The sequence below is a fragment of the Nelumbo lutea genome, chromosome 8 (assembly GCF_056320005.1).
Source record: "Nelumbo lutea isolate HS-2025 chromosome 8, American lotus-T2T, whole genome shotgun sequence".
Classification (NCBI taxonomy): domain Eukaryota; kingdom Viridiplantae; phylum Streptophyta; class Magnoliopsida; order Proteales; family Nelumbonaceae; genus Nelumbo; species Nelumbo lutea.
The window spans coordinates 8,554,640-8,570,417 of NC_142691.1; the positions used below are offsets into that span (position 1 = coordinate 8,554,640).

The 15,778-nt window shown below is 37.4% G+C and overlaps 2 protein-coding genes across 3 annotated transcripts; both read left to right on the plus strand.

Moving 5' to 3' along the window:
* The first annotated feature begins 2,179 nt into the window (after positions 1-2,179).
* On the plus strand, positions 2,180-4,068 carry LOC148842539 (uncharacterized). 2 transcript variants are annotated; one of them, XM_088959146.1, is made up of 3 exons: positions 2,217-2,383; positions 2,619-2,683; positions 2,926-4,068. In XM_088959146.1, exons 2-3 carry the CDS (start codon positions 2,641-2,643, stop codon positions 3,864-3,866), a joined length of 984 nt encoding a protein of 327 aa, XP_088815272.1. In that variant the 5' UTR covers positions 2,217-2,383; positions 2,619-2,640; the 3' UTR covers positions 3,867-4,068. The 2 variants fall into 2 exon arrangements, with proteins under 2 accessions (XP_088815273.1, XP_088815272.1); XM_088959147.1 differs by lacking the exon at positions 2,619-2,683 and having other exon boundaries at positions 2,180-2,383.
* A 1,158-nt stretch (positions 4,069-5,226) lies between these two features.
* On the plus strand, positions 5,227-6,602 carry LOC148842540 (lachrymatory-factor synthase-like). The gene has a single exon (XM_088956716.1). The coding sequence runs from the start codon at positions 5,763-5,765 to the stop codon at positions 6,282-6,284; it is 522 nt and encodes a 173-aa protein (XP_088812842.1). The 5' UTR covers positions 5,227-5,762; the 3' UTR covers positions 6,285-6,602.
* The last annotated feature ends 9,176 nt before the right edge of the window (positions 6,603-15,778 follow it).

Sequence of the window (15,778 nt, forward strand, 5' to 3'; positions counted from 1 at the left end):
GACATGATGTGGTAGTGATGCAGACTTCCTAAAATGGGTACCAGTGCTGAAAACAGATATGGAGCACTGGTACTAAACAGAAGATGTTGGTGTTGCTCCAGGAAACGTCCTACCTAGCAGTAACATTTTCAAAAAATAAAAAATAAGAAACGACACATTTTTCTCAAAAAATGATACTTCCAATCCACACATTAGCAGCACATGAAAACAGATATGCAACATCAATGCCAAATATATACTTAGTTTCTGAGAAAAAAAAAAGATATATGAGAGTTTTAGAGTTATTACAACTCCTTGCATTTCAGACTTGTAATCTCATGATATTACCAATAAGAAAAAAACAGCAGTGGTAGAGAACAGTAGAAGATAACAACACACAAACTATTCCTAGGTCAGGACAATAATTTTGTTGTCCAAAGGCATTTATATTGATTCTTGCTCATTCTTATTAAGGATTGAAAAATAGGCCCTTGGTAGTTAATCAAACATGACTAATTTGATCTTAGCTAGCATTTCTGGATGTAATGGGGCTTTAGGATTTGCATCCCATTTAACTAAAAATGCCATTACTTTTCACTCTAATATACTCTCTTAGTGTAAACTTCAATGGAAAATGGTTTTAATGTTTGGTAAGGTAGGTAGAATGGATAGCCCAACATGAATTGAATGATTAATTTATTGGCAGGATAATACTTTTTTTCTTGTAAAAATTATTTAACTATTATAATAAATAGAATTATTAAAGTTAATAACTTCTATTTTAATTTGCACATTGGTTTCACTTTTTGCTAGGAATTGTCGTAAAGATGATTTGATTTTTGACACACAAAAAAAAATGATTTGGGCAATCTAATTTGATATGGGCACACCCGGTGATTTAATTTTATATATCTACAACACATTTTGCATCCCATTATGGATATTGACGCAGACACAAGGAAGGGTTTATTATTAAAAACATCAACCAAATGGAATCATAAATGTAGTAGCTAATCAGGTGTTATTTATCAAAATTCATGGATGGATTTTGATGGGCTAAAACTTTTCCCATACAACATATTTTCCGCATCATAGGTTTTTCCTATTATTTGAGCTAGTTTTGCAAACAAAAGACAGTTTTATCTGTTAATATTAGAAATTGAATAAGATCTTATATATTCTAAAATTCAGTTGTTTAATCAGTCTACTCTCTCTTGCTTTATTGTCTCAGAATTTTGTCGGTTTTCTATTTAAAAGAAATAGAACATAGGCTACTAATAACTATTTCAATCTGCCTTTTACCATGGAACTTTTAATTGCTTCACTGTAAAATATGGTCATATCAGTCAAGATCTGCTCCTCATACCAACCTTGACAATACATCCCAACCAACCTCACATTGGGAACATCTCTCATACTTTATGGGATATTGTGTGACTTAGGTGCATTCTGTGAGGAGTAAATCCCCCCTTATTTTAACACCAACTCCAGTGAGAGATAAAATTACTAAAATACCTATGAATGATAAAGCTTCTTCGAGAAGCAGAGAGTTTGAGAGATTGATGATGAGACACGCTCAAATTACTTGCACGTGAAGGTATTTAACTACTCGCACTAGTAAATTCTATTTAGTGCAAAGAGAATACATCCACTCTTTTTTCACTGTTTATCGTTCTTCTACCTTTTGGATGCAACTAGTGGTGGCAAAGTAGACATTTAAAGTGAGACTACCCCCTCCCCCCAAATGAACAAATGTCTAAAGTTCAAATGAACAGTGAAAAAGGAGAATAACATGGGCACTTTTGTAATCTTATCCGTCAATTTGACGAGTTCGAGTTGGACTTAAAAAAACGGTAGAGGGAAAAAAAAATGTCTCATTGATTGGGTTACCTTATAATGCCGAGGGAGCAAGCCAGCAAAGGAAATACACAATCATTCACACAACCAGGTTGCCCTTTTTTAACACGTGGCTGTTTATCATTGGTTGAGATGTCGCTTCATTTGCAGTAGAACTGCGCTGTATAATGTGATCCCCAAAATATCCCTACTTATTAATTGTATCGACAAATTGACTACTTTATGTTCGGTTTTGATGCTTCCAAAGTCAAACCCATCCGCGCAGTAATCAACGGCTTGGATTTCTTTAAAATCCAACGTGGACGGCAAAGAATTTAGGGGCATAAAAACAACCGTTGCATTTGATTTTCTTCAACCATCTGCTCGAGTATCTTGCCTTTGTCGACGACAAACGTGACGGCGTGATCCACAACCGTTCCTTTTCTCTTTCACACCTTCATCGTTCGACCGCGATAGCTCTCAGACTTCTAATTTGGCAGTTATCTTTATTTTCCGGCGGCCCAAAACTGCTGTTACGGCCGATCTCCCTTTCGGATCAACAAAAGAGGTAATCCAGGTTCCTAGTTCTGTCTATTTATTCCTTAATTTAATTAAGTTGTTGTGACAAGTTTGTAGACTCCATTCTTTCTTAAAAATTAAGAACCTCCAACATTATTCTTTAGATTAGATTGTTTCTACTGGTGATTCCTTATTTTTTTCTCTTTTCCGCTAGAGTTTCATATATTCGTGTTCTACTTTATTCATTTATGTGCTTAAATTCGTTTCGTTTTTTGTAATCAAAGCAAATATTAAGCAACTGGGTTTATGATCGGGCTCGAAACAGAAAAGAACAAGCGAAGATTAAGAGGTATTCTGGAATATAATTTAGGGTGCCATTTTTGTTCAACTAATTTCCCAAGAAGCTTAAGAGTGGCATTAGTAATTTACTGTTTTGATTTGGTCAACTTTCTAATTTTTGGGTATTTCTTATTTCCCAAGTTTCTGATTTTTGACTCCTAATGGACTACTTCGTTTCTCATTGTGTCTCAATAACATTGAATTTCCTCCGGTGTAGATTGATCTGAATTATTTCTTTTGCTCTTTATTTAGCTCTATTGCCCAGCATCATGTTTTACCAATCCAGTGTCCGAAACCAGAGACCCAGAGGGCTCAAGGTTAAGCATGCATTACAATCTGCTCTACTTTTAGCAGTTTGTATTTGGTTGCTCCATCAGATAAAACACTCACACGATAAGAGTAAGGAGTTCGATGAAGCTGTACAAAAGAAGCTCAGCAGTGAGCATGATAGCGTCATTTTGGGGCGTAAAGGGAATGCGGGGTATAGTGAAAGAGTTGGGACTGTTTCTACTGATGGCAATTTGATTGGAGAGGATGACAAGAAAGCAGATGGTGGGGATGGAGATGATGAACTAGACAGGAGCACAGAAGAGAAGGCTGAAGAAGAATCTCTCCAAAAAGGGCGTGAAGATTCACAGGGAAGTTTCACTACTCCTGAGAAAAGACGTGAAGATGATCAAAAGAACCCAGAAGCACAGTATAACAAGGACCTAATGAGCAATGAAGAAGAAGGCCATGATGTTCAAGTGAAAGATGTGGATGAAGGAGTGGGTTCGGGTGAGGACAGTGAGGAACATAATGAACGGATTCATGGAGTCCATGGTTTTGATGATGAGAACGGGATTCCACCAGATGGGCATGAACTTGTGGTTGTGGATGCCATTGCCAATGAAGAAACAAGTAATGAAAATGCTACCAGTCTTGATGAGGAAACAATCTTGAGTTCAGATAGTTACAATATTGTTGCTAAAAACCCAGATCCAATAGCTGAGGGGTTTCGCAAGTCATCTCAGATCAATGAACAAAATATCATTGAGATGCCAACAACTAAGACCATGGTTGTCGAAAGCGAGGCTTTTAGATCTCAAGAAGCCAACGGTACTGCTGAGGGCATTGTTTCAGAGGATTCTAATTCTTTTCCTCCTCAGCAGGAAAAGGAGGAAGTTACAGATTCAAAGATAACCTTAATCTGAAACTGAAGCCATGAGTCAGGAATAATGGCCTTGCTGCTCTGAAAAAATTGATACACTTTTCTATTTTTTCTTCTTTTTTTTGGTTATGAAATGTAAAGTGTTGTAGTTTTTTTGTTTATTTCTATCTTTTATTTTTTTTTTTCATCATTTTTTTTGTTTTTTGTTTTTTGTTCCTACCAAGAATCAATTTGGATTTCCTGCCCACCACACTCTACCACACTCTAACCGCCTTAAATTGCAGCCACACATCGCCATCTTATATGTGTGATTGGGTCAGGTTTAATCACAACCCAGGTCCAATTCTAAGAATTGGTAGCAAGGACCAAGCTCAGCCCGAGCTTAAATGTCCAATTCGAGCCCAGCTTATACTGAGATTTGTATGTGCTTTTATGCATATATGCACACATGCAAATACGTGCTTATGCACATAATTGGGCTGTGCTTGAGTTGCGAAAAAAGTGGGATCAGGCTTGAGCTGGGCCTCAACTACCAAGGACTACTTTTAAATTTTTGGGCTCAGGCCCAACCTTAGGACCAAAAATCTAAGTCCAGACCCTGTAAAATTTGTGGGCTGGGTCAGTCCAAGGTCGGGTTGGACCCGCCCAAGGTGTATCCCTATTGTCATCGTGGCAAGAATTAGGTAAAAGTAGGTGATTGTTCAGAAAACGCGGACTAAGCTTTTGTTGGTTTAGCATGTCATAAAATACAAGATGGAAGCAAGAAAATGCAGTTTATTTGTCACACCATAGACATGTGAACAGAAATTACATTTTATAATTTTACTATAGAAAGATGATTAATTCATAAGCATTGCTGACGGAGCTCCGACCTCATCATAGGGGGACACATGGGCATGACTCAGCGTAAATGACAGCTCAGCGTGACCAGTCTGCCAAGGTCCAGCGTGGCAGTTCGGTATCAGATGACATTCCGATTATCCTGAACTCCTCTCAAGTAAAGGAGACCTCGAGCTCCTCCTCAGCAAGGAGCCCCCGAGCTCCTCCTCAAGAAGGGTACGCCTCGAGCTCCTCCTCAGTAAGGTGCTCCAAGACAAGAATCTCCTGAGCTCAAGGCACTTCGGGGTGAGCTTGGGAGCCTCCTAATAAAGTTATTATGACTCAGACCTAAGTAGGCCACCTTGGGTAGAATCACCTCAATATGGCACCTGCAGCTCGGTGAGGTAGCTCGTAGAAAGATAGTCCGGCGTATCACAAGAAGATCTCCCCTGACAACCGTACTTGCCAAACCTGGAGCCCTGCATCCACGTCTCACGCCAGGCGGCGGCGTGTCTGCCAAACCTGAGAGGTGTCCCTCGCTTGACAGAGCCGTACCCTGCAACAGTAACCTGCGCAACCCTGGCAAGTAACGACTGCAGCAGAGAATTAGAGGTAGTTATGTCAGATTTGACAAGGCACCATTATATAAAAACTCCAACCCCCAGAGAGGAAAGGTAATGACAAACTACGCATCTCTACTCTTAGCTTACTTCTTTGCAACTCTCTTTCTCAGCTCTCCAAGTTTTAACTTAAGCATCGGAGTGTTCCCACAGGGAGAGCTCTCTTTCTCTACTCTTCCTCGCAGGCATCTTGTCCAGCGTCAGCTAGGAGCGCAGCCTTTGCCAATTAGGAGTGACCAGATTGCGCACCATTAGTTGCTTATAAAGAACGGTTACGAAACCTTAGAATTATGATTCGGAGTTCAAGTGGTATTAGGATGCGGTTTATTGCGCAGGACATCCGATGCCTTGTGTACTTACGCAACGTGTGGAAGGAATGAGAAATCGTCCGAAGAGTAGACAGGAAACGTTCGAAGTGAAGTGATAAGTCAACAACTCTCCAGCTCTGTGTCTCACTGCTCAACACAAGAGTCGAAGCTCTGAAACTGATCGGAATCATCATGGATCCAAAGGAGCAAGAGGGGTCACAGGCAAAATGGGAAGGAAAGGCATGCGCGTCGCTGAGAGGGATAACAGCCGACCAAGTATGGCCTCTCTTGTCGGACTTCTTCAACCTGCACAAGTGGTTCCCCACCCTCGCCACCTGCTACGCCATACACGGCGTTTCCGGACAGCCCGGATGTGTGCGTTACTGCGCCGGCTCCTCTATCCCATCCAACAGCGGCGGCGACACCAAGCCAACTGTAAGTTGGGCCACCGAGAGGTTAGTACACATCGATCCGATCGGTCGAAGCTTCACCTACGAGATCGTTGATAGCAACGTCGGATTCAACTCCTACGTTTCTACGATGAAGGTGGTGCCCGATGATGAACATCAGCTGGGCGGCTGTAAGATTGAATGGTACTTCGCCGTTGATCCAGTCCAGGGTTGGAAATTAGAGGATTTAATTTCCAAGTATCAAACGGGACTGCAAAACATGGCCAAGAAAATGGAGGAATCTCTGATGAATAACCCTACTTGAAAAACAAATTAACAATATATTATATTATATAACTAAATAAATAAATAAATATCTTTGCCGCTGTTTGTTGTTGTCAGCTTTCACTTAGTTGTCAATTGTTTGGATTTATCTATTTTAACAAGAGTTTGTTTGAGTGTATGAAACGCTTGTCACAAATCGAATGGAGTTTATGACAGATGACAAGTGCAGTGCAAACAGGCGCAACAGATGTGGAGAGTTTGATAGATTAAAGGGGTGTTTTATGATGTTTAATTATTTGTTTTTGAAATTATTACATACAAAAGAAATAAAAACATGTTCTTGCATTGTGTTTTTTTATTGTTTTGTTTTGAGAAGCAAAATGTAAGATAATTTTGCTTTGAAAACCATAATTTTGATTGTTTTGCTTCGCTTAAAACAAAAACAAATTTCATGAGACAGGTAATTTATGAAACATGATATTATTAATAGCCGGATGAAAACATATTTTGAGGTGGCAGATGCATATTCCCTATACCTAGAATTGAAGAATATGAATCTGGTTTTAGTTTTGAAATACAAATATATATATAAACACATATTAATTTGTTTCTAAACAAAATATCTTGATTTATTTCAGAAAAAAACAATTCCCGTTGGAGAACACACCCTAATAGAATCAGATGTCTTGGTCGTTTCTACTTTCTACAGTGGAATATTAATCAAAACTAGATGAATTAAGTCAGACAAGGCCGTCTAAGCATACTCGTAACGTGTAACGCTCACCCACCACAAACATAAATCAGGGGTTTTCTCATGATAACCAACCCCATTACAGTGTTTTTAGGTCTTATTTGTTTTTCAGTAAATGTATTTATACTTATCCAGGGAAGTTGTGTATTTATTAATGTTCTTTTATTTCTTATATAAATATGTTAGTGGCTATTTTATTCATAAAAATTCATCACTAAAAGGAGTATTTTTGTTATTTAAGTATTGACAAATTTCTCCTATATGAAAAAGTTATTTATCCACACAGGATATACCTAGAAAATAAACTTTTCCTTGTCCCTGTATAAATCTTATAAAAGAACATGTGTTTTTTGATCAATAAGAATCAAAATGCCATTAACCAACTTTCTCTTCCCTCAAAATCTAAAAAATGAACATCTCTTTGAAGGGATGGAGGATGGACTCTATCAATACTCTTTTCTCCTACCCTACTTTCTGTTTTTTTTTTTCTTTTTTCTCCTTTCCTAGCTTGATCATGCTTTCAAGATCAAAACTGTGGTTATCTATCATACGCTCCTAAATTATTGGCAAGATCGCCTTAGGGAAACCTTCTAAGAAAACATAAGCTTATCTTCACCGCTTGCTTTATAACTTTTATTTTAATGTGTGTTGAAGAACCTTTAAATAGAGCACCTTTTAGTATTAAACTACTGATCGTGTGGTGGTATTTCAATTTTTGCACGTATAAATCTTTTACCGTATGGCATTGATGTATCTCACTCAAATAAATCATGCAGGGAAATCATATCTGGACTTTGATTATATATAGTATTTATTAGGTTTAATCCACATCATAATAGGGGAACGATTAAATTTTTTAGGCCTAAATACAAAGATATACTCTTCACATAGGGCGTCTGACATACACATTCTACCATTTATTAGGAACATCTCCCGTGCTTATAATTTAATATTCATGATAAATATTTCACGGTGAATATGCAGGTGATGCAATCAAATGTAAGGAGTACATCCGTTCTAGGTGACAGCTTGATTTCCGAATTTCCCATCATGTATATCACCCTCCGTTAGGAGAAGTCAAATCGATCAGGAAATCTTGCACATGCAACATCACCTACAGTCCAAATGAGTCCAAATGACACCTTCATTTCTTCCTTTCCATCATTTATTGATGAGAAAATTGCAGCCCAAAGAATCTTGCCACGAAACCAAGCTCCGATCGATCTTGTGGTCATATTTTAACTTTTCAAATACCGAAAGGACAAAAGGTTGTCATGGCTAACAACATCATCATCATCAGTGACCTTTCCACATCTTGGTTAAAGTTGCATTTTGCATTTTCTATTTTAAGGATTTATCTTTCTTTTGTATTTAAAATGACCTTATGAGTTTTCAATTGCAAAAAATGAGATAAAATCTTTAAAATAAAGAATGTCAAATGCAGTCATGATGGTTTTGGCGGATTTTTACGGGTAAGCCACCTGATTAACTGATGAAACCAGGACAAAGAGAATATTCCGATTATTTACTCAGGTCCGAGTTTTAAAACATTGGTTTGAATTAAAACTGGCAAAAAGTTGATCTAACCCATAAACCCGACCCGACCTGAAAATAGGGTCAATGTCTCATACCTAGCTGCCTAAATTTGAGAATGACCCGACCCAATCCCATTCAGGAAATACTGGGTTGGGTAATAGGTCAACCTGATTGTCAAATCTAATTGAAATTATTTAGGTATTGTTAAAAGTTTCCACTCTTTAATATTTATTATTTAGTATTTCCTCTTTATTGTTTATTTTTGGATTTGTTAAAAGTTCAAGTTTTTTTTTCTTTTTATAATTTTATGTTTGGAAGTTTAAGAGTAATTCCTTTAATTTTGAAAATTTTCATATATTTTTATTTATTCTTTAAAATTCCACTTATTTTTAAAATAGCCCAAATTGACCCATGGCTCAACTGCAATCCGAACATTTAGAGTTAGGGTCTAGCATTTACTCACCCAACACGAAATGCCTTCACCCAACCAATCCAACCCAATTGTCAGGTCTAGTTCTAACCATAATTGAAAAGGTAATCTATCTAATAGCCAATTTAGCTTATATACCTACGTGTATCTATTAGTTGTTTATTTTTAGAATAAAATGGATTTTATTATAACTCCCTGGATTATGGGGTGGTCAATCCTTGATCAACATGTTATCCATTAATTTGCCCATATTTTATTGGTTGCTCTTTCAATTATTTTTTCATTGATTTTTTTTTTCTTTTTGTTGCGATGTTAGTTTGTTCATGCTTTAACTTATTGGATAGTTGCAAGAAAATGTTAGAATCATATCACCAGTTCACCACAGTTTGTGGTGTATGATTGCAGCGTTATTTTGCAACAACTAATAAGAAAACATGCCATATATTTTATTAATTTTAAATTACAAAAAAGTGCCAAAATTCTATCTCCTTCGACCGTTTCTCCTCGCAATTTTCCAATGAAACACGAATAAACTTTCGCTATTTTTGGTGGGCCTTATTCACCGTGGTCACACCTTGCTTGTTGAAACTTGAAAAATTTATATAATTTTTTTTTAAGTCAGAGGCAAAAAAAAAAAATTATTTCAAAACAACAAGTTACATCTCATCCAGAAATATAGACATGATGAAATCTAGAGGAGTCGAACAGGTCATAGCATGATTGTATCTGATAGCATGATTTGCTAACCAATGGGCTAAGCAATTACAAGATCGAGATGTATGAATAAAACTGGTTGACACAAAGCCAAAAGCATGATGCCTACATTCTAGAATAGTAGAATGTAATTTTCAGAGAGGGTCTGTGATGTGTGGTTCATTGTGACATTAGCAACTGCACTAACCGTTCAAATAATAGAGTAGTGAATAGAGTATCATTCCCACGAGGACTTATGTAGCAACTACTAGTAATAAATCAGTCTACTGTTATCTGATCAGCTGAAATGTAAAACTAATGAAAGATTGAAATTAAAACTACAAAGTTATTTCTAACACATTGGACCAAACACCTTGTATGCAAGTGAGCAGACAAGCTAAAGATGCGTAAAAAAATAAATTCATCAACTAGTTTTGTAGGCTATTCGAGTAGAATAGGATTCAGCCTTAGTTTGGTGAAATTCCAAAGCAATGAACAGCCTCTCTCGAGCGCATGTTCAATCTATGCATGAGTGATGGTCCTTATATCTCTATCAAGGATCTAATCACCATGCATACATTCAGATCTAGCAATTCTAGGGCTTTATTTCAGTTGGATGATCATCAACTCAGTTGAATGAACACCAACCGAATTGTGCAAGTTATCTCTAACTTTGCACTCAATTCGGCTCTTTATTGGCAGATCTGAAATCTTATAGTCTTTCTCAAGCACTCTAGGAATTCCAAGAAAGATGAACAAATCGGCCAGACTGAATTAAAGCTACCTGAATTCTTTCTCAAGTAATTCAGGTATTACAAGTTCATGATCTGAAATCACAGATATGATTTTATAGAATAGTAGTTCGGATCTCACTATTTCATGATCTGAATTTACAGATCTGAGATTGGAAAATAGCAATTCAGACCTTGTAAATTCATGATCTGAAATTTCAGATATGAGATTTCATAATAGCAGTTCGGCCAACAATCCACAATTGATATTCCAAACAAAAAACTTCAAGATTGAATCTATTTTACTCGAATGAACTTAGAAAATAAATTACAGAATTGAATTTGCATAATACATGCTTTGATTACAACAATAAAGGAAAATTTGATGAAGAAATTACATAAATCTTAGCCGAATTCGATTACCAATTTGTGCAGAAATCAAGTGAGGACGAAACCTTGATCTCCATTTGCTTTCTCCCCCTTCGAATTCAGCTTCTTCTTCTCTTGAAACCGCTTGTTCCTCCTCTCTTCTCCTCTCTTGCGCCTATCTCTCTCTCTTCTTCTCTCTTAGAGCAAGAGCTCAAGGAGAGTTTGAAATCAGATGTTGGACCCCTTTTCCCTTGGCTCTCTTCTCCTTTTTTGTAATCAAAGCAAATATTCCCTTGGGCTCGATTTTGACACTAATTCAGTCCGTGTCTGTCAAAACTCAAAACATGAAAGTTCTAGAACTTTTTTTTTTAATCTTTCCAACTCATCTTAAATCATCTCAATCGGAGTCCGGATGAGAGAATTATGCTCAAATTACTATTCGGTGCCGAAATTGTCTAGAATTACCCAATTAGCCTTGTTTTTCACTTAACGCCTCATTTCTTTCTTCTAGAAAGTTTTCCGCCTTTAGGCTCCTTGGGCCGCACTTTGGGCTGCTCTTGATCTGCAAATGGGCCTCTTCATTACTGGGCCAAATAGGCTCCATTGGAGAGCTTCGGTTGTGCTCTTTCTTTGGGCTTTCCCAAAGAGTGTAGCATGGGCCGAATGACCCTCCTTTGACCTCTCGGCTGGGCCTTGCTCCCAGTTGGGCTGTATCACCTTTTATTTGGCCTTCTTTAACATGATTTTATGCTCTTTTTCCCTAGACTTGTCCATTTTGATAATTTTCTGAAATCAAGCTAAATTGGGGTAAGAATTCACATAAATCAGCATCAAAACCATGCATAAACACCATAATTTATATGTAAAATATGCACACATCAGTCTGCACCTTAAGAGAGAATGTTGATTATGTGTTTTGTGTCACTTTCAATGATGAGAGCCACAAGGTGCATTGCAATGACACACCTCAAACCTTCCAAAATTGCTAAGGCTTCAGCTTCTGCCGGGGAAGAACAATGGAGGGGAGTACATCTACCTAGTATGAAATAGCCATTGTGATCTCTAATAACAATTCCAAAAGCCAAGTGAGAAGCACTCCACACCCCATTAGTATTAATTTTAATGACTCCAGTAGGAGGCTTGATCCACTTCTGAACTGGCTGAGGATCTGTGCTGGTTTGAGAGTGAACACTGTTGGTGTTGGAATCTGAAATAGTAGATATGGAAAGTAAGGCACAATGAGCTTCAATGGCTGCAAGCGTCTGTAGTGGATTAAAAGGGTGTTGCTCAAATATCGCTTTGTTTCTATGCTTCCAAATGAACCACATTACAAGCAAGAACGTTGATTCCTTATTTTGTCAATATGTCTCCAATGCTGTAACCAATAACGTAAATTATTGTTTTGAGTATTCTCAGTTCGGATACCCGAGGCAAACCATATGGGCAGAACAATTGGACATTGAAAATATAGGTGATTCACAGTCTCATCCAAAACTCTACACAAGTAGCAAGTTGCTTCTATCTTAGTTGATCTTTTAGCTAGCTCTGCATTAACTGAAATAACTCCCTTACAGCATCTCCATAAGAACATCTTGACACGGGGAATTTAAAGTTTTCATTTTCCACAATTCTTTCCAGCTAAGATTTTCGCAAGCCCAGGAAGAATGAGAAGATTCTAAAACATCTTGACACAACAGTTTATATCCAGAGTTGCAAGAGAAACCTTTCATGAGGAGTAAATGACCAAATCAGCTTGTCATTAGTTAAAGGATTCACCTAAGGGATAATGATCTCTCTAATTTAGTTAATAATGTCCTCATCGAAGAGCATATGTAAGAGTTGGGTGTTCCACGTCCGTGAGTTCTGATTCATGAGCATGGCCACCTTGTTGCAAGCAAGATCCTAGTTATTTGGCTTTTCAATAAGTCCATTAGGAATCCACAAACCTTTGAAAATATCTACATCCCAACCGTTTGAAATTAACCATCTACAACCCTTAATGAGATCTTCCCGGCAAGCTAATAGGCTGGACCACAACAATGAGTGTGAACTTTTATGATTTTGTTTCCAGAAATTTGATGAGGTAAGATACTTTTCTTTAAGTATTTTAACCCATAAATAATCAGTTTCTATGAGAAAATGCCGAGCCAACTTAAGTAAGAGATCTCTGTTCATCAAACTTGGGTTTTTAAAGCCAAGACCCCCTTTTTCCAAAGGGAGTGAAAATGACGTCCATGCTTTTAGGTAGATGAGTCTTTCTTTTGATGCCTTCCCCACCAAAAATCACGGCAAATCGATCTTTAGCTCTTTGCAGATAGAGGATGGAAGAGCATATGTTGCCATATGGTAAAGGGGGAGGGAAGGTAGAGTAGATTTAATGAAAGCAGATCTACTTGTTTGAGAGAGGATTCCTGATTTCCATTTCTTAAGTTTTGACCTTGCTTTATCTACAATAAATCTCCAGTTTGAGTGCTTCTTTGAGGTATTGAGAAGAGGCCCACCCAAGTACATATCCTTCAACTTCATCTCTTTTATTCCCAACATAACCATGATTTTAGATCTTGATGAAAGAGGTGTACATTTACTAAAGGAGATTGGAGATTTATCATAGTTCACCGCTTGGCCAGAACAAATCCAATAACAGTTTCAACTTTTGAGCCTCCAAAGTGGTTGCTTCCCCAAAAATCAGTAAATTGTATGCAAAAGAAGATGATTTAGCTTTAAATTTGATCTTCTAAATTTAAAACCTTTGAGTTCACCAGCACTAAGAGCATCAGAGAGCATTCTGGATAGCAATTCCAGATAATTAATAAATAAGTACGAGGAGAGAGGACACCCATGTTTGAGCCTTCTAGATGGCTTGAAAGGTTTACAGGGAGTACCATTAACAATGATTTGCATAGATGAAGAAGTTAAACAATTACTTACAAGATTGATGAAAAACTCAGAGAAACCCCAGAGCTCCATATAGTAAAGAAGAAAATGCCATTCAATATGGTCGTAAGCTTTAAAAAGATCGATTTTGAGAATAAAATGACCTGGGGTAGAAGATCTTTTGTTCATTGAATGCATTATTTCTCTAGCTAGAATGATATTATGAACAATTTGTCTAATTGGTGTAAAAGCATTTTGAATAGGAGATACCAATTTCCCAAGAAGAGGTTTCAATATTTTTGCTAAAATTTTAGCAATAATTTTATAAGTAATGTTTACTAGGCCTATTGGTCTGAAGTCGCTAGGCAAAGAAACATACTCCTTTTTTGGGATTAGGACAATAGTAGTGTCATTAATTGTAGAGATGATTGTAGGATCATTGAAGAATGATTGGATAAACTAACAAAGGTCTTCACCAACTATGTTCTAGCCATTTTGAAAGAACAAGGCATGAAGTTCGTTTGAGCCCGGAGCTTTGAGGGGTGCCATACTAAAGAGAATAGTTTTGATTTCATCACCATATGGAGTTTCACAAAGAAACCGGTTATCATTAGTTGAGATACAACTATTGAAGAAATTTGCAGCCATTGAATTTAGATCCGTATGAGAAGAGGTAAGCAAAGATATGAAATAGCAACAAATAGTATTTTCGATTATTTTGGGGTTAGAAATCCAATCCCCATTGTTGTCCTTCAGCCAGTAGATACTATTCTTTCTCCTCCTCTTTGAAGCAACAATATGAAAATATCTAAAGTTCCTATCCCCATGATTTAACCAATTACATCTTGATCTTTGCTTCCAGTACATTTCTTCAATATCATACCACTTTTATAAGTCGGCTCTCAAAGAAAGTTCTTGTGCTGGTGAAATGTTTACCATGTCTCCCATTTGGATATGCTCAATGCGCTTTTTGATTTCTTGAATTTTTAAGGGAAATTGTAAGTAGGAACGAAACCAATTCCATAAAATAAACTTACAATTCAAGCACTTCTATGGAAAGGAGACAGATTAAGTGGTCCAAATTGATGAGAGAATATCAGCATATCTATCACAAGAAGTCCAAAGAGCTTCAAATCTCTTTACAAGTTTCACTCGTCTCTTAAAGCCAACTAAGTTACAAAGAATGAGATTGTGGTTTCTCCCAATTGCTGGCAAATGTTTTACCATGACCTTCGAATACAACTGCAGCCAAGACAAGTGGGCTAAGAGTCTGTCCAAATGCTCCTTAATGAGTAGGCGCGGTGATCTTTTATTTGTCCAGGTATAAGCCAGGCCATGGAAGACCATGTCCAGGAGTTCACAATCATTTATGAAAGAATTGAACACTCTTGTCTCTCTGTCACTAACAGCCCAACCACCTGATTTTTCTTTCTTGTTTGTTATAGTGTTTAGATCTCCAATAATTGCCCATGGACTGTTATACTGAGCATGGAAATCTCTTATTGATTGTCACAGTTTTATTCGATCTTCTCTTTGGGGAAAGCCATAAGTGCAAAGTAAGTTCCAACTACTCTCTCAGCCCGATCCCCTACACTTGCAATGATAAAGTTTTTATCTGAACTAACAATTTGATCATTAATATGATCCACCCAGAACAGGCACAAGCCACCAGAGAGACCAACAACATCAATGCAGTGAAGACAGTTCCAGTTTAACTGATGCAGAATTTTTCTCATTCTAGAACTTGAAGCTTTAATTTCTAACGAAAATATGATATGTGGTAAAGTACTAGTTAGGAGTTTTGATAGGTGACGAACTACCCAAGGGTTCCCAATCCCCTTGGCAGTTCCAAGCAAGAATTTTTATGATTGATTGGGGGCAGTTTTGGGGTGTGCCTCCTCCACCCGTAAATGATGAGAAAAAGAGAGTGCTTTATCACTCTTTTCTTGTCCTCGAGCCATGTTCTTCAGTTTCCTTTTGATTCCTAAAGTCACTATGTCATTTATCATTTATTTCGATTCTTTGGGCCTTTTGCAAAATCAGTTCAGAGTTTAGAGAACCACCACATCTCTTCCTGTTGTTGCCTTGAGCCCAAGAGGCTTCAGTGGGATCACTTGAAGAAATTGTTGAGAAAGCCTTAGCATTCGACA